The 18148-nt window shown below is 43.7% G+C and overlaps 1 protein-coding gene across 3 annotated transcripts in view; it reads right to left on the bottom strand.

The window, feature by feature from the left end:
- LOC119961978 (sodium-driven chloride bicarbonate exchanger-like) overlaps window positions 1-18148 on the bottom strand; it is a 466097-nt gene that overhangs the window by 110543 nt on the left and 337406 nt on the right. For all 3 annotated transcript variants that reach the window (XM_038789664.1, XM_038789662.1, XM_038789663.1), the window contains 5 exons: window positions 13423-13523; window positions 11145-11319; window positions 6956-7089; window positions 3981-4226; window positions 461-566 (listed from right to left, as the gene is read on the bottom strand). In XM_038789664.1, coding sequence (XP_038645592.1) covers window positions 461-566; window positions 3981-4226; window positions 6956-7089; window positions 11145-11319; window positions 13423-13523 — 762 coding nt within the window. The remainder of the gene's footprint in view (window positions 1-460; window positions 567-3980; window positions 4227-6955; window positions 7090-11144; window positions 11320-13422; window positions 13524-18148) is intronic.

Genomic DNA, 18148 nt, shown 5'->3' with positions numbered 1-18148 from the left:
AGCTTCCACCTATGGCAGTGGGCTGCCATAGCTGGAAGGTGTACTCTGGCCACTATCTGGCCAGCTCGCCAAAAAGTGCGTCAATCATCTGACACTCAACCATGTTCCAGAGTTCCCCCATGACATCTAGTTCCTGACCTTAGAAATAAAATTCAGCTCGCTGTTCCTGTTACAAGTCGAATTAGCATACAAAGCATTTGCTTATGCTTGCAAGGTGAAAAGTAGATCACATGCATGTTAAAGTTTGGAAAATTGAATGCCATTAAACTCTTTACCCTGAATGCTTTAGATTAGAATTTTAATGTAAAGAACTGCTTTTGTTTATATTTTAGTATTTACAGTTTTTCAAAAAATATATCTTCAGAAACACGATTGTCCGAAGCTTCATTTTCCTTCTTGCTTCACAAAATATTATCACACACCATCACACCTGACATAGGTGGCTTCAATTTAAACTTACTGACAGAGTCATATTTCCCCATGGAATTTCTGTTGCTGTGATATTGAAGTTATTCCAGTACTGTACAGTTTTATTGCTCAGGGTTTGCGGTTCTACACAAATGCACCTGTAACAAATGAATATGTTTACCAAGAGTAAAATTACAACAAATGATCTAAGTCACATAAACATTACAAAACCAATATGACTATCTTCTTCATGTTTACTGCTGGTGTAGTCAGTAACTGGACCAACCTTAGCGTGAGACTGCCTGTCTAGCACTTAATTACCATTAATACATTAGCAAAGATTAATGCTGCAAGTGCTACAACAACAATTCAATAACTACATGGTTGAACCGATCTCTGCACATGAAGGTATTTATATTCGCCCTTTATTTCGGAAGTTAGTGCCTTGTCATTTCTTTTTTGCCAACAATGATTGTCCTTTCAATCACTCTAATATAAATGGTAGTTCTGATGAAACGTCATTGTCCTGAAACATTGACTGTTCCTCTTTCCACAGGTACGGCTTGACCTGCTAAGTTTTGAAGCATTTTTTTGTTTTCATTTCAGAGTTCCATAATTCACTGTATTTTACTTTGTTTCACTGAGAGGCATCCTTTCATGAAAAGTAAATGTTGATTTTGTAGCCTAAGTGATCAGCCAGTCTCCAAATTTTAAGTGAATGTGTTGAGCATTCACTTTTGTATGTCAATAAAATATAAAAAGATTTGCATGTGAATTATCTGCACTCTACCTACATTACTTTATCACTGTGTCTTGTAAATTCTGTATCCTGGAAAATCTTGATGTGACTTTTCTTCACCCAGTGATACTGGCTAACCATACAAGCAACAGCAATGGTGCATGAAAGCAGCAAAATATGCACTCAGCTAAGAACAGAGGTGAGACTAACCAGCCATAGCTACGTCCAGGGTAAAGAAGCATGCATTAAATTTGATTCATAATACAGTGACATGTAACACCCCTGAATGGTAAAAAATCCGATCGACAAAATGAGCTACTGTGACAAATAATGGCAAAAGTAACAGATTTGGAACAAATAAAAAGGCATTGTCAATTTGTACAGTTCATTTATAAGCTTGTGAATTGTACCATGGAGTATTAGTTTATGGGTTTATGCCAATAGTTATTCCCCGTGATCTTTATCTGAAATACATTAGGAATGTGCTGTGGATAGACAAGGCTTTTCCTCCGAAGACAAAACAGACCAGTGGACACCTATCGTTCAAACGTTAACTGGTTCCCAGAATAGCATTACCAAGAAGCAGAAAGCAGGTTGCATATCAACTCTCATAATAATGCACAAAGTAAACTGTCTGTGCGGAGTCTGCACGTCCTACCCGTGTGTGCGTGGGTTTCCTCCGGGTGCTCCGGTTTCCTCCCACAGTCCAAAGATGTGCGGGTTAGGTGGATTGGCCATGCTAAATTGCCCGTAGTGTCCTTAAAAGTAAGATTAAGGGGGGGAGGGTTGTTGGGTTACGGGTATAGCGTGGGTTTGAGTAGGGTGATCATTGTTCGGCACAACATCGAGGGCCGAAGGGCCTGTTCTGTGCTGTACTGTTCTATGTTCTATGTAAACCAAAACCAGATTGATTCTCAGTACAAGAGAGTTGTCCTATGAGGAGAGATTGAGTAGGATTGTCCTGCACTCTAGAATTTTGAAAAATAAGAGGCAATTTCATTGAAGCATAAAGGATTCTGAGAGACCTTGATTGGGTAGATTCTGAGAAGCTGGTTCCCATGGCCAAACTAGGGGACATAGTCTCAGGATAAGAGATCAACCATTTCAGACTGAGACAAGGGCTGGTATTTGTCTTTTGAGAGATTATCTTCTCCCGTTGGAGCTGAATCACACCTGATTTGGGGAGTGATTGGGAGTGCAAATCAGGAAGTGACTCCCAATCCTTTGCCATGCAAATTGCGAGGTGGAAAAAACTGAGGCTGGAAAGTGTGAGGAATTTGTCTTTGGATTAGCAGTTTGCCAACATGGAGGAGTTGAAGGAGAAAGCAGGACTTGGTTGCGGGGGGGTGGGGGTGTGCGGGTCCGAATACATTCAAGTATGGGACTTTATTTGGCAGATACTTCCGATATTCCCGGTAGCACCACCTTACTGGAGAGGATACTCTCCTTTGTGGGGTCTGAAGATGGCAGCACGTCCGGGATATATGGACAGATCTTGTGGGAAGGGGAGGTTTCGGTGGGAGGTAAAGTACAGGTGGGAGGAGCAGCTGGGACCCATAGTGGAGGAGGATGATGTGTTGGGTAAGCTGGGTCTGCAAGGACTGCGTTTACTGCAGCAGTGAGAGAGACAGGCTTCCAACACTTGAAGAAATGCAACTCGATTTTATTGAACTCCTAACTATCGTACATACTTTAACTGTGGGTTGACACTATGCTGACTTGACTGGAGACCTGAGGCTAACCTGACCAGACTATCTTACTACCACATGGTGTATGTTCTAGTTGTTGCTCACGGGCTCTGACTGTCTCAGAGGCTGGATCCCAAGAGAGCGGGAAAACTAGTGCCCTCTGGCTTTATAGTGGTTGTGTCCTGTCTGGTGATTGGCTGCTGTGTTCTGTGTGTTCCTTGGTCATCCTGTGTGTCAATCACTGCCTGTCTGTGCACCATCATATACCTGGATGTATATTATGACAGAGGAGGTGTGGAGTGAGTCCCTTCGCAGAGTGAATGCCACGTCCTCCTGTGTGAGATTGAGCTTGTTGAGCTCAAGGTGGTGTTTAGGGCACATCTCACCAAGACTAGGGTGAGTCAATTATTTGTAGGGGTTGTAGGTGAAAGTGGTGTTTGAGAGGGCCTGCCCCAAATTGGTGGGGATTTTTTGTGGAGGGGCGGGTTTCTGCATCATATCGGTAATCCTGAATGTTGATTTAGAGCCCTGTGCACTAGTAGTTATATTTGGGGTGTCAGACTAGCTGGAATTAAGGATGGCTGCAGGGGCGGATGCCCTGGCTTTGCCTCGTTGATTGCTTGGCAGCAGAGGATTCTGCTGAGTTGGAGGCAGGCGAGGTCACCTAGTGCCTCAGTATGGCTAGGTGACTTTGATGGAGTTTCTGTACCTCAACAAGATCAGATTCACTGTGAGGGAGTCGATTGACTGGTTTAAAGTAGATGGCATCCGTTCATATTGCACATTAAGGAATTGGTCATTGTTATTAGTGGGGGTGGGGAGGGGTGTGAGTGGGTGGTTTGGGTTATATTTTCATTAAAGGGGGGATTGTTGCAGTTGTTGGTTGTTTTTTTTTGTAAATTTTGAGATATAAAATGTTAAGTTCAATAAAGATATTTTCAAAAAAACTAAGGCAGCACTGAAAATCAGAATTGTGTTAATTATTTTAGTTAAAGCTTGATATTGTTGGTGAAAGGATTGGAACAAAAAAATACGAGAATTAAAGGCTTAATTCTTACAATGCTGAATGCATTTGCATTCCATATCGCCAAAGTAACACTGACATTATATATGAATTGTAAAGACAGAATGGTTCATATACTTACGAATAGTGGGTCAGCTGATCCAGGTGATTGTACATATTGATAGGGTATGTCTCACCAAGGTGATACAGCTTTTCCAGTGCCTCATAAATGAAAATTATACAAATAAGGGAAGCAAATGCTTCCTCAGTGAAGCGGGTAATGTAGCAGACCAACGAACTTGCATCTGTAGCAACGAGAACCAAGCAAAGAAAAGCTGTCCAAAGTCCGATACAGGTTCTCAGAGAAAGGTAGGATAAACCATAATCTCTGTGATAAATTAAAATATCAACAAAAGAATATACGTTATTAACAGACATGTAGCTACAAAAGCCATACATAACAATCAAAATTCTAAACACTATTTGGTATTCTCTGCAGTCTCAAATGTAAGATATTCAAAAATTTCCTTTATATAGGATTTTTCAGTTATATTCCTGAGACATTGCATTGAGACAAAATTATAAACATGACTAAATATAGTAAACTAAATCTGTCACGTAGTCCACAAAGGACCGCTTTAATTGGTAAATTAGCAATTCTGTTGGTAGTCTGCTCTGAATCCTACAAGTTTAGTTAACCATTCAGTTTAGATAAACACTGATCCTAAAAATAGTATCTTATTGTACTCGCAATGAAATGTTCCTGCATTAATAAAACATTTTAAAAACTACATTGAGTTAGAAATGATCAACAATATTATGCTCTCCTCATTTAATAGAGAACCGTTTCTTTCAGTTAGTGGGGGATTTTGCGCACCCATTTTTGTAGCCAGGAAGAGCAGAAGGGACCGGGGAAACTAGCAGAAGTCCCACAACAGCTGTTACGTTGCTGGGATTTCTGCATTCGATTGTCCCTGCACCCTGTCAATGGTGTAATGGTAATCCATTATAATTTAAATATCACGATCCCCTTTTGCATCTAAGTAACTATGCATAACGGGACTTTACGCCCGAGAGTCGCCCCATATTAAATTGTTCATTCACACCTATCTGAATCACGACATGCTCCCTACGATGTGCACCTGCTGCTCAGAACCTGCCAGTGGCACACAGGTGAATACAGCCCCCAGGGGTCAAAGTTGCTGGCGTGAAGGGCTCATTCAGAGCATGCCCCACTGGCGTGATGTTATGGGACCCACCCCTTGAATTGTTTTGACAAGAGTGTCTAAAAATTCAGCTTGAAAAGCATGCAGCACATCTGGCTGGCTACCCTTCGTTGTTTCGCACCCGAGTTGACACTTTGACAAAAAAAAATCAATAAACTCCATCCAGTGACTTTCATAACTCAACTTTACGTTTCATCACACAACAGTACAGAACTGGTGAAGAAATTGTCAACATTAATTTTTTTTAAATAAACTTAGAGTACCCAATTATTTTTTTCCAATTAAGGGGCAATTTCATCGTGTATCTGCCAGACCATATAGGGACGGCATGTTTAGTTCCCTAAAGGATATTAGTGAACCAGTTGGGTTTTTACGATAATTGGCAACGGCTTTTCATGTTCATCACTGGACATCATTTTTTGAAAAATGTAATTGTTTTATTGAATTCCACCATCTGCTGTGGTGGGGTTCAAAGCTAGGTCCCCAGAGCATTACCCTAGCATTCTGGATTGCTAGTCAAGTGACAATACCACTGTGCCACCACCTCCCCCCCCCCCCCCCCCCAAAAGCAGTTTTTATGCAATGCAAATAAAAATTACTTAGGCTAATGTTGTCATGGCTGTGGATACCAGCACTCAAATAAGTTGCAGGGTCTCACCGCAGTTTAGCAATCTATCCGACGACAGAGGTGCCACATTGCAAAAGAAAAAGTGGCACTGTGGAGCATGAACCTACATTCACCTCTCAGGATAACAGCACTGCCACTTTGCTAGTGTCCTTGTTGTTGCCTTTCAGCCTGTCTGCACAGACTACTGACGTCTTTCAAAAAATGACACACTTCAACAGCGTGATAGGTTTGCACAAGGATGACCGCAAGACCATCTGTCGTTTCCTCACTGAAAGTCAGCACCTCTGTTATGGTAGCACTGTGAAGGGACACGAGGACAGAGAAAGGCACTCCAAAGGCAAGGATGATTACTTGACTTCTGTATGGTATAGTTGACTTTTTTGATTGATAAAATTGATTTGGAATGTGCGGCTGTGGTGGTTTTTATTTCAATAACGTGGCCAATAGAACACTGTAAGGATTCATAGCAGAGGGAAGGTGTGGAAGTGTTTTTGAATGAGGAGTTGTGGCTGTGCTCACTGATACTACAGTCAGATGAGCTTATCGCAGATAGGACAGCCAGAAAGGAGATGTGTTGCTTGCATCTGCCCTTTGTCCCTCTCCTCCTCCTGCTCTGCTGCTCGCCATTTACCAGGTGGCAAAGGTCATGCACCCATGCAGGTTAATGTGTTCAGGTGGCAGCAGGTCTTATCCTGTGCTTTGCCAAGAACTGCAGGGCTCCTTCAGGCCCATCCAGGCAATGGAATCATTGCTTAAGCACCCCAATGGTTCGATCAATGGCATTTTGTTTGACAGCATAGCTATCATAAAATAGATGCTGGCATGGTGTAGATCAGTTATAACTCAGCATAAGCCATAATTGGACCAAGACCTTCTTGCTCAGGGGGGGCTCAGTACTAGGCAATGCATTTACATACTGACAACATCCTTACAGCTATGTACATACACATCAATACAATTCCTGGGGACTTTTATGTTCTACAAAAGAGACTCAGCTATTTTTAAATATGCTTTGAAAAAATGTATTAATGAAATGTAACTTCAAATGGTTGCCCTCTGCACATGGTATTAAAGGTTACACGTAAGGAAGGACAATTATATACACTATGCTGCTAGCATTATGCACATTGTTGAACTGTCAGGTGACGGGATGGATCATGCATTAACCCCTCTTAATTAAAAAGTATAAGATTTGGAAAAGTAGAGTGTTGTTACAAGCATCATTCTGTGTCGAAAATGGAACTGAGCAGTTGAAGTACTTACTTGCAGAATTTAAACAGTATCTTTTCAAATACCAAAACTGGTCCTGTGCTCCCTAGAATCGTTAGTGGTTGCCCTGCAAACAGTGAATATGCTATACCTGTCATCGATGCTCCAAACAGAGATTCGATTGCACTCTGTAAAAAAAAGTTATTTTTAGTACAGATCAATATTGAAGTAAAAGCAAATTACTGCGGATGCTGGAATCTGAAATAAGAACAGAAAATATTGGAAATTCTCAGCAGGTCTGACAGTATCTGTCACAAACTGGAGGGGGTGTCGCCCTATAACAGGGGGCCATGGGGGGGTTCCTCCTATAACGGGGGTCTCTTGGGGGGGGGGTTCAGGTCACCCGTACATGGGGGTAGGGGGGACATCCAGGCATGGGGGGGCTACTGTGGGGTTGGGGATGATTTGCGGCTAGGGGAAGGGAGGGGTGGTGGTGTCATGTGAGTGTCCCTTTAAGAAAGGTTTTTGTCTATCACATGGCTTCAGTGATGTCATTTTTGTGGCTGGAGCTGAGCTGTGGCTGTGAGTTTTACTTCCACTTTGAGTTTTTGGACTGATTTGAACTGCACAGGATGAAAGAAGTGTCTTTCTCTATCTTCCTTTTAAAAGCTATTCCAGACTGCTTGGTAACCTAAAAAAGCTTTTTGGAAGGAATTACAATCTGCTGGTTGAAAAGTGGAACAAAGTATCAATAACAACAGTCTTGGTCAAGTGAAAATACAGAGTTCTGGGCCATGCCTTTGAGGAGGGGTTTCTAGTTTTACTTGGAACTTGTTATTGAATTGGAACAGTTAAGGGGGAATTCATTAAGGGTTATACATAGATTACTGTAGCTGTGTGGGGTCTTTATGTGTGTAATTAATAAAACTTCTTGCTGTGTATTTATACAAATGTTAACAAAATTCTTAGAATATAGCTTGTTTTTTTTGATTAAAAGCACCTAAGAAGTCCATTGAATAACTCCTGAAAGGAGGGCGCTTGTGCTCATCCCAGCCAAATTCAACAAAAAGTTATAGGTCAGGTGAACTCCATAATATACTTTGGAGTTTTTAAACACTGGCCCATAACAGTGGTGTCAAGGCCGATTTGCAGTGCATGGTGGGTTTGGGGTGGGGGAGTGTGGCCAGCTGTGGGACCTCGCTATCGGAACGCACATTCAAGATGATGGCCCGAAAGTAAGCTTCCCTGGGAATCCCTCGAATTTCACGCTATGCATAAATTTACATGGCAAGGGATATGGAATTGCAACGCGCTTTACACAAGCGATTGTAAAACTGGTGCAATTAAGCTCCAGTAGGAGAACAACAGGCGAGTTCACCGTTCCCCGACATCATAATCGGCGATGGGCGGAGAATCCTTTCTGACGCCGAGATCTGGCCGGAGCCAGTTTTATATCTTCCGGCCCCTCTGAAATGGCGTCATTGGGTCACGTAGTGCACGCCGTTGGAACGGCATTGGCACATCACCTGAAGGCCCTCCCCCGATGTTCCACCCCCGATGGGCCAGGTTGTCAACCACGCGAGAAACGTGTGGTCTCAGCGCTTGGGAATCCGGCTTGGCGGCTGAAGATGTGTCCAGTGCCGCCACAGTTGGCCGGGAGCTGTGCTGCTGGCTGGGGAGACTTCCATGAGGGCTGGAGGTACCGGTAGGGGGAGGCCATGGATCATTATTAGGCAGGTCAGGTCCGCGCACGGCTGCCGCCATGTTTTGTGGCGCAACAAGTGCAGGTCGCCACCATGTGCATGCGCTGCCATGGACCCGGCCATTCTCCAGGGGCTTGTATCCTGGGAGCCGGGGGTTTTGATCAGCGCAGCTGATAGCCCCTCACCGGTTGCAGGATTGGTGAAGGTTCGGCGCCGATTTTGCCTTCGTAAAACGCCAGAGTTCCAACGCCAGCATCAGCACCTAGTCTCCAAAATGGTTAATCCAGCCCATAGTATCCAAAATGGGGAATCCACCCCTTTAACTTTAAAGGTGAAACTCATACTCTGCACCCAAAACATAATTTGCTCTCTGTTCTCCTTACATATGCTGACTGGTTTACTGTGCATTTGAAGCACTTATTGTTTTACTTCAACAACTCCCAGTGATTCACCTTAGTAAAATGGGCCTATCATAAAGTATGTGAAGGATAAATTAAATTAATTGTCCTGATTCTGTTTCATTCAATGTTTCAATAAAACTGAAAGCTGAATAATTCAGAAAAATGCAACATGATTTTAGAATGTTACATGCTATACGATTAAAGGGCTGTTTATTGACAAATGTTCAGTTTTTTATAAAATGGATTCAAATAGGAAAATTATTAAAATCAGGGCGATGAGGCAAACCTGCTCGAGAAAGAGAATGGCTTGTTATGGATGACGTCTATCAGCTCAAAGATCTGTTTGCTGCTACACCTTAAGTGGTTCCATGCACTGATCAGTTTTTCCTTGGCAGAGTATAATTCCTCTCTACTATCCTTCAAGCATACACTCTGCAATTGCACTTCTCGCTCTTTGGAGAGAACTTCTACCCTTGCTTGCTATACTGTGGTCTTGATTTTCAGAGAGAGAGAGACAGAAAGAGAGAGAGAGGGAGAGGTCTTAAAGCTGAAGCGAGTTCAGAGTCTAAAAATGCCACAGAAAACTGCCAGCAGCAAAAGAGTAAAACACAAGTCTCAGAAAAACCAAACATGCAGCCAGAGAGGCACAGAACTCTCTTGAAGCTCCAATAATATGCATTGGACGCTCAAAACAAAAGTCCAAAATGGCTTCCTTTTTGATGACTCAGACATGTTTCCAGAACTGTACCAGCAGCTGGTAGTGAGCGACAAGGAAAAGGTCATGTGGCAGGTGGAGCAAGACAAGGCAAAAATAACATCATAGACTATCAAAACGGAGTTGGAATTTTCAACCTGAAATACAGCCAGGTGCAGCAGCAAACACAAAATACATTCAAAGATGTCATTTCATAGGGAGGAGGGGGGGGTCACCCTGATACATGTGGGGAGGAGGGTTGCCCCAATAATTGTGGGAGAAGTCACCTCATGCTTGGGGGAGGTGCATTGCTCCGATTCTTGTGGGGGGAGGATTCCCCCGAACATTGTGGAGAATTAGCCACATACCTGGGAGGGTCGTGGGTTGCTCCTATGCTTGTGGGGGGTGGGAGGGAGTCAGCCGGATGCTTGTGTGGAGGTCTTCTCTGAAGCATTTGTGGGGGGGGGGGGGGGGGGGGGGAGTCACCTCAATGCTTCTGGTATGGAGGTGGGGGATCACCCTTATGTTTGGGGGGTGGAGTGGAGTGGCGGGGGGTTGCGCAGTGTGGTTTGATCCATGCTCGTGGGTGGGTACCCTGTGTCTATGCGTGGGGGTCTTGGGAATTTATTTTTAATTCAGATCAGGCCACCCTTTCAAGTTGGCATCCTAATCTCTGTGGAGCCAGCACTGCTGTCTCGATCAGGGCCTGTCCTGTCAAAATGACAGTGAAAGCCATACACCCAGATTCTCTGTCCACAGAGTGCCAGAGAATCTGGAGAGAAAATGCGCCGGAGAGTTACACACCGCTTTTCTCACTGAAACTGACACTCTGAAAATATATCAGAAAATTCCGCTACTGATTTATTGCCTCTCTCCAGATTTTCTGCTCCTCCCATCCACCACAAAACCCGTCACAGGCAGGACCAGAAAATTCCACCCAAAGTTTGAAGGACTTTTTGACTAACCTTGATGACTGTATGCGGAGTGGACTGTTGTACCAATTTGCAAGACCTGCTTAGTTTTAGAGTACAGATGGTTAGCTAAAATAATATTTAGCATTTGGTTTGAATAGTGAACATTTTTAATTTTAAAACTGTGGAACCATGTGGCTTCATTCTTTCAACAAATAACAAAGATTTGGGATTTCTTCTTTTTAAGAACAGGTAATTGGTTGCAACCAAGGTGCTAACAATAGATATTGATCGTTGATGGTAAATTATTAAACTGGTCAGTAATGAACGATGGAAAATGAAACAGTGCACGCAAAAATAAAGTGCAAAGCCTTGTACATTCTTATATTGCCTTTCCATTGTTTAACAACAATAGAGCAACTTTTTTTTATCTTTTACGGATCACAAATACCATTCTCTGAATAAGCAAAGTTAAAAAAAGGGAAATTTTCAATACTGCATTATTTTTCCAGAAAATAAAATTATTAATCTTACGATGCAACCTTCTGTAGCTTCTCCAAGTAGCCCACCAAATGTGATAACAGGAGACATACAGGCACAGTAGAGGAATAGAAAGGATGCTACACATTGCAAGTTGACTGCATCCCTAAAGTCACTCCAGAAATATGGGATTTTTCTTTTGATATCTTCACATAATCCACCAAATATCCTGTTTTATGAAAAAGCAAAAAATAGAAAACATATTGTTTTAAAACGCTAAATGACAATTATTCATTTACACAGGATAGCTTTTACTGATTTATAAATATGAAGCACTATGACCAAATGGTAAACACAAACTGCTGGAAATGCTCAAAGTGTCTGGCAGGATCTATGGAGAGACTCCTCTGAAGAAAGGTCATATTTCACTCAAAACATTAATTCTGTTTCTCTCTCCACAGATACTACTGGAGCTAAGGATTTCCAGCACTTTTGTAAGTGTTTTAACTTCAGATTTCCAGGATTCGCAGGCTTTTGTTTTCAATTACGTGGAAGGAATGTTTTGCTGCAGTGGTACAGGGCATTGATGAGACCATATCTCTCGAGTAATGGGCATAGTTCTGGTCTGCTTATTTAAGAAAATACAATATTGCATTAGAAGCAGTTCAGAGAAGGTTCACTCGACTGATTTGTGGGAAAGGGTATGGGGCTGGTGGTTATCCGATGAAGAAATGTTGGACAGGCTGGGCCTGTATACAAATACAGTTTTAAAGAATGAGAGGTGATTTCATTGAAACATACGACACCCTGAGGAGGCTTGAGTGAATGCTGAAAGGATGTTTCCACTTGGAAGAGAGACCAGAACTAGGGGACACAGTTTAAAAATAAGGGTGTCTCCCATTTAAGATAGGGGTGAGGAGAATTTATTTCTCGCCGTCGGTCACGGGTCTGTGGGGTATTCCCCAAAGAATGGCGGAGCCGGGGTCATTGAATATTTTTAAGGTAGATGGATTCTTGACTAACAAGGGACTGTGGTACAGTGGTTCCCACTGCTGCTTCACAGCAGCAACGAGTGGGCCCAATTCCAGCCTTTATTGACTGTGTGGAGTTTGTACATTCTCCCTATCTGTGTGTGGTTTTTCTCTGGGTGCTCTGGTTTCCTCCCACAGGCCAAAGATGTGCAGGTTAGGTGGATTAGCCATGCTAAATTGCCTCTTAGTGTCCAAAAGGTTAGGTGGGGTTATGGAGAAAGGGCGGGAGAGGGGGCCTAGGTAGGGTGCTCTTTCAGAAATTCAGTTCAAACTCTATGGGCCGAATGGCCTCCTTCTGTACTGCAGGGAGCCTATGATTCTATGGAAGTCAAAGGGTATCGGAGAGAGGTGGACAAGAGGCATGAGGCCTTCATCAGATCAGCCATGACCTAATTGAATGGTGGAACAAGCTCGAGGGGCCAAATTACATACTCCTGCTCCTATTTCATATGTTTGGAAATGTTTTTTGCCCTTCCGGTGCTTCAACAGGTTGAGGTAGAGACCAGCTCAGCCCTTCAGACCAAAATAATCTTAAGTTTAATTTGCAGTTTGTGCTGAGTTTCCTGATCTCAGCCAAAACTCTTTGCATTCGAAAGACTAAATTTAAACAGGTTCCAACTCTTGATTGTTATCAAATGACACTGCTACAAAGCACATTCATATAGGGTGGGGTTAGGCTCAGCTATGGTTCCTTGTGCAATTGGAAATGTGTAAAATGACCACCTGGGGGAGGCACAGAACAGGTGCCCTGGATGCGGGCCCAAAATCACGCTCGTCGGAAAAATCTTGCAATATCTCATTCTTGGATTTCCTCTGTACCAATGACACCCATGAGGTAAGGAGGCTTACATTAGGTTTCGAAAAACAGAAAGCAGTCGAGAGGAACCCGCCAGGGGCGCAAAGCTAAATATAGCCCCTGTGAGGAGAGGGACATGCCCAGGCAGTGTCCTGACACTGCCCCTTGGTACCGTCAACCTGTTGGGGGAAGTGCAGGGATGCCCTGCTGGAGCCCCTTTTGGAGGGGGGGGGGGGGGGGGGGTGGAGAGATGAGGTTGCCCTGGTGCCAGTCTGGCAGGTGGGGAGGGGAAGCCCAATGTCTATGTGGGTGTGGAGAGCTACATGCCCGTTCTCTCACCCCAGCCAGCACTCTGTGCACAGCGTGCAAAATTCCACCCAATGCACAAAGACTAGCATAATCTTACATTACAATTCCATTGAGCAACTATTAAGGAACCCTAATATTTTTGGGATTGCATAACATAAAGCACAGTTGTCTTAACATGAATGTTGCCTTCACTAACCTTCCTGTTCTCTGTAACTCAGGTCCACTATGTCCTTCAAGTGGATCAGGGTCCCCATGAGCTGTGGTTCCATTTGGAATTCCTGGAGTTTTTCTTTTTTCCTGCGTAAGTTACAAGAGAAAAGAGCAGCAAAATACAGAAATTCAAGATCCCAAGGGTAGAATTTCTAATTGAAGAAGTTGGTATAAAAATGTCAAAAGTTAATATTTCTGTGCACACTATTTTTACAAAAACATTAATCCAACTGGTAAAAAGTGCATAAGGAAATGAAAATATTAGTATGTTAAATTCATCAATCAAATTTAGACTCACAATCTATCAATTTGTGTTTGTGATTAACATTGCAACTGCAAATGAGCTACCAGAAACAGATAACTGTAGAATGCAAACTACAGCTGGCAAGACAAAGACAAAGCCATTCCTGTCCTTGACTCACACTGCCCAGCAGGAGGGAGCTCTGCAAATGCGTGCAGAGGTCTATTTCCCCAGATCATATTTGTTAATCATGGGAGAATGAAGGCGACAACATTATTTTTTCTACATAAGAACCTGTGGCGCGATCTACCAGCCGCAGTACACCCAAAAGGCAGCGCGGCATGGTGCAACGTGACCGGTAGATGCTGGGAGATCCCACTTCTGGGATCTAACCGGCTCACCAGGCCTCGCGAGAGCTAGCGCAATTGCGCGGGACGCTGTGACGTGAATCCCGCCCATTGTGCGGGGATCGCTTTTTGGCAAATTCCCACGATTCATCTAAAGCATTGGCATCTAACCCTTTCGCCTTGGAGGTCTCACAAGTGCCTTTCAGTGCTGGTCTCCACAAACTGGGAACAGATGGAACGGCACTCATGAGGGTCTCCCAGGGGATCAGAGGCCACCAGGTGTTTGCCCTCTCGGCAGGGTGGCACCCTGACAGTGCTGGTACTACCTGGGTGCTTGGCACAGCCAGACTGGCACCCTAATGGTGCCACCTGGGTGCCAGCCTGGAACTCCCAAGGGGGCACTGCCAGCTGGGAGATGAACTGCCAAGGTGCCACGCTGGCATTTTTCCCACACTGCATATCGGACCTGGGGGGGGGGGATCTGCACGATTGCGGGGGGTGGGGAGAAGAGGCGCCCGAGGACCCCCTTCCTGGTGAATTGGGGCTCTGGGGATCATGTCAGGGGGTCCTGATCTCTCCCTGCACTGAGGAGCTCCGGCAAGCGAAGGCAGCATGTTAGCACATTGGTTAGAACTGTTGCTTCACAGTGCCAGGGACCCGGGTTTGATTCCCAGCTTGGGTCACTGTCGTGCTCCCCGTGTCTGCATGGGTTTCCTCCGGGCGCTGCAGCTTCCTACCACAAGTCCCAAAAGATGTGCTTGTTAGGTGAATTGGAAATTCTGAATTCTCAGTGTACCTGAACAGGCGCCGGAGTATGGCAACTATGAGATTTTCACAGTAATTTCATTGAAGTGTTAATGTAAGCCTACTGTGACACTAATAAAGATTATTATTAATTTGTCATTTGCAATAGCCTTCAGCTGTGAAGCTAGTAACTGTTCACAGTCAAAGGGAGTGAAACTGAATTTCAGCATTGAAGCCACAGTAGTGCCATGTCCTGGAAGCGTTTGGTGATACAGTGGCGCAGTAGTTAGCACTGCCGTCTAATAGCGCTGAGTTCCGGATTCGATCCGATACCCGGGTCACTGTCCGTGTGGATTTTGCACATTCTCCCTGTATCTGCATGGGTCTCACCCCCATAACCCAAAGATGGGCAGGGTAGGTGGATTGGCCACGCTAAATTGCCCCTTAATTTGAAAATATTTTTTAAAAAGGAAGTGTTCAGTGGGACAGACTGGCTGCAGCTTACCCCTGTATGGGTCTCAACAATATTTAAAGATGCTTTGAAGGTCTCACAGATGCAAAGTCCTTCATCCCACCGGCCCGGGGCGACCCTCACCTGGAATGCTTCAGCCTCCTCCAGCCCCCACCCCCCCCTCACTCCCTCGCCCACCACTCCCCGTCCTCCAGCACAGGCAGCAGCTCCAGTGGCCTGAGCTGCATGCAGGAAAATGGAAATGGCTACTTTCCTCCTCACTTCCCCTCCGACGCTATTGCGACAGCTTCACGTTTTTAAAAAGGAGCACTAAACAACATCTGCGTGATTTCTTGCTTGCGGGTTGGGTAATTCCCGGGAGGCCATTGATAGGTTAATTGAGATTTTCAAGATTTAGACTGATAGATTTTTGTTGGGTAAAGGCATCAAATATGTGGATTTAAGGCAGATAAATGGAGTTGAAGCAGACCAGCCGCAATCTAATCCAATGGTGGAATAGAACTGAAGGTTTGAATGACCTACTCTTATACTCCTGCATTACTTGTGCTTTCATTACAGAATGTGAGCAAGTTTGAAGCTAGTTTTTTTTTCCAAATTGTACATTATAGCCTGATTTGGTGTGGCTCCACACCACCAGTGGAGCTTGATGGCAGCAAGTGTGCTTCATGAGATTGGACACAGGTGATTTGCATGTTCTATATTGCAGTCAGGAAAAATGAAAAAGGTGGTTGCGTTAATGGAACACTCCAATTCCAATGTCATATTTTAATTTTATTAATAGGTCCCAAATTCATCCCTCGGTTCTGGGTTCCAATCCTGCTCCAGGGCTCGAGTACTGCAGGACCTCTGCCCTGTCGGATGTGCCATTTTTCAGAGGAAACATTAAACCGGAGCTTGATCTACCTACTCGGATGAATGTCAACTATCCCATAACACTATTTCGAAGCAGAGCAGTGGAGGTATCCCCTGTGTCCTGCCCGATATTTATCCCTCAATCAACATCACCAAAAATACAAATTGTCTGGTCCTCATCACATCGCTGCTTTGAGCATTTGCGGAGTGCATGTTGGCTGCCATGTTTCCTACTTTACAGCAGAGACGAAAATCCAAAAAGTGCTTCATTGACTGTAAAGCACTTTGAGATATCCAATGGTTGTGACATATGCTATACAAAACACAGGTCTTTCTTTTTTCCCTTAGTCTGAAAAATGTTAAAAATTATTCAACAGCTTATTTATTTACATTTTATTGTAAATGGCTGTTCTTTAAATCACAAACATTCTCAGAATTTCACAGATAAACAGCATTTACTTGTGGAAAAACCTGAATGGTAGCGGCTTATGTCATCAACATTTATACATTATACTCAATTATCCCAATCATTCCCACATTGCCACAAAGCAGAAGCATTGCAAATAACAGGTGCTGGCACAGAGGCTGTATTTCTGAAGTGATTAGCTAAATTTGAATGTTTTGAATGTGAAAGTTTGCCCGAGTTACATTTTTAAAAATTAATTCCGAATTTGGTTTTTAAATGAAGTGGAAGAAACATCAATTCAGGAATCCTCTGACAGCACGGGAAAACAGTTTTCAAGTTCTGCATTCAGAAAATCATCCTGATACAACCTGAGAGATTTTACACTCAGCAGATTGCTCAGAGTTCAGCTTCCAAGGGGTAGTTGTAAGAAACATACCAAGCCAGAATATGCTGAAAAAAATGATGGCATATGGACAATGCACACCATTATTAATGAACAAATCAGCCAGGAAATTTAGAATTATGAGTCACACTGGGAATCACGAATCTCCAGAATCTGCTCGTTGATTTATTCCGCTCCGTCATTTGCTTTAGATAAACAGCATCTTGTCCTAACCTCCCTGATATATTTTACAAGACCTTGCTGGGTCTACACATCAGTTCTCACCACAGAAACGCAAGTCTAGTAATTAATCGCATAATTATGTTTTTAATCACTTAATAATTGTAGACGACTGCCCAAAAACCTATCTGCCACAAAAAATGAGCGATCAAAAGTGTGGTGTCTCAGTCTTTCAGCCAATTAATTATTTTTGGAGATTTTAAAAATGTCAAATTTTAAATTGTTACATTTCTAAACATAGAACAATACAGCACAGAACAGGCTCTTCGGCCCTCTATGTTGTGCCGAGCTTTGTCCAAAAGCAAGATCAAGCTATCCCACTCCCCGTCATTGTGGTGTGCACCATGTGCCTATCCAATAACCGCTTGAAAGTTCCTAAAGTGTCCGACTCCACTATCACAGCAGGCAGTCGACTTCACTATCACAGCAGGCAGTCGATTCCACACAAACACTCTCTGAGTAACGAACTTACCTCGGACATCCCTCCTATATCTCCCACCCTGAACCTTATAGTTATGCCCCCTTGTAACAGTTACATCCATCCGAGGAAATAGTCTCTGAACGTCCACTCTATCTATCCCCCCTCATCATCTTATAAACCTCTATTAAGTCACCTCTCATCCTCCTCCGCTCCAAAGAGAAAAGCCCTAGCTCCCTCAATCTTTCCTCATAAGACCTACCCTCCAAACCAGGCAGCATCCTGGTAAATCTCCTTTGCACCCTTTCCAATGCTTCCACATCCTTCCTTTAGTGAGGTGACCAGAACTGTACACAATATTCCAAGTGTGGTCTCTCCAGGGTCATGTACAGTTGTAGAATAACCCCACGGCTTTTAAACTCAAGCCCCCTGTTAATAAACGCTAACACATTATCGGCCTTCTTCACGGCTCTATCCACTTGAGTGGCAACCTTCAAGAGATCTGTGGACATGAACCCCAAGATCTCTCTGTTTCTCCACATTCCTCAGAACCCCACCGTTGACCCTGTAATCCGCATTCAAATTTTTCCCACCAAAGTGAAACGCCTCG

Source organism: Scyliorhinus canicula, chromosome 2 (genome assembly GCF_902713615.1).
Source record: "Scyliorhinus canicula chromosome 2, sScyCan1.1, whole genome shotgun sequence".
NCBI classification, from domain to species: domain Eukaryota; kingdom Metazoa; phylum Chordata; class Chondrichthyes; order Carcharhiniformes; family Scyliorhinidae; genus Scyliorhinus; species Scyliorhinus canicula.
The sequence above is the reverse complement of the archived record's forward strand: the minus strand, read 5'-3'. Positions and strand labels throughout refer to the sequence as shown.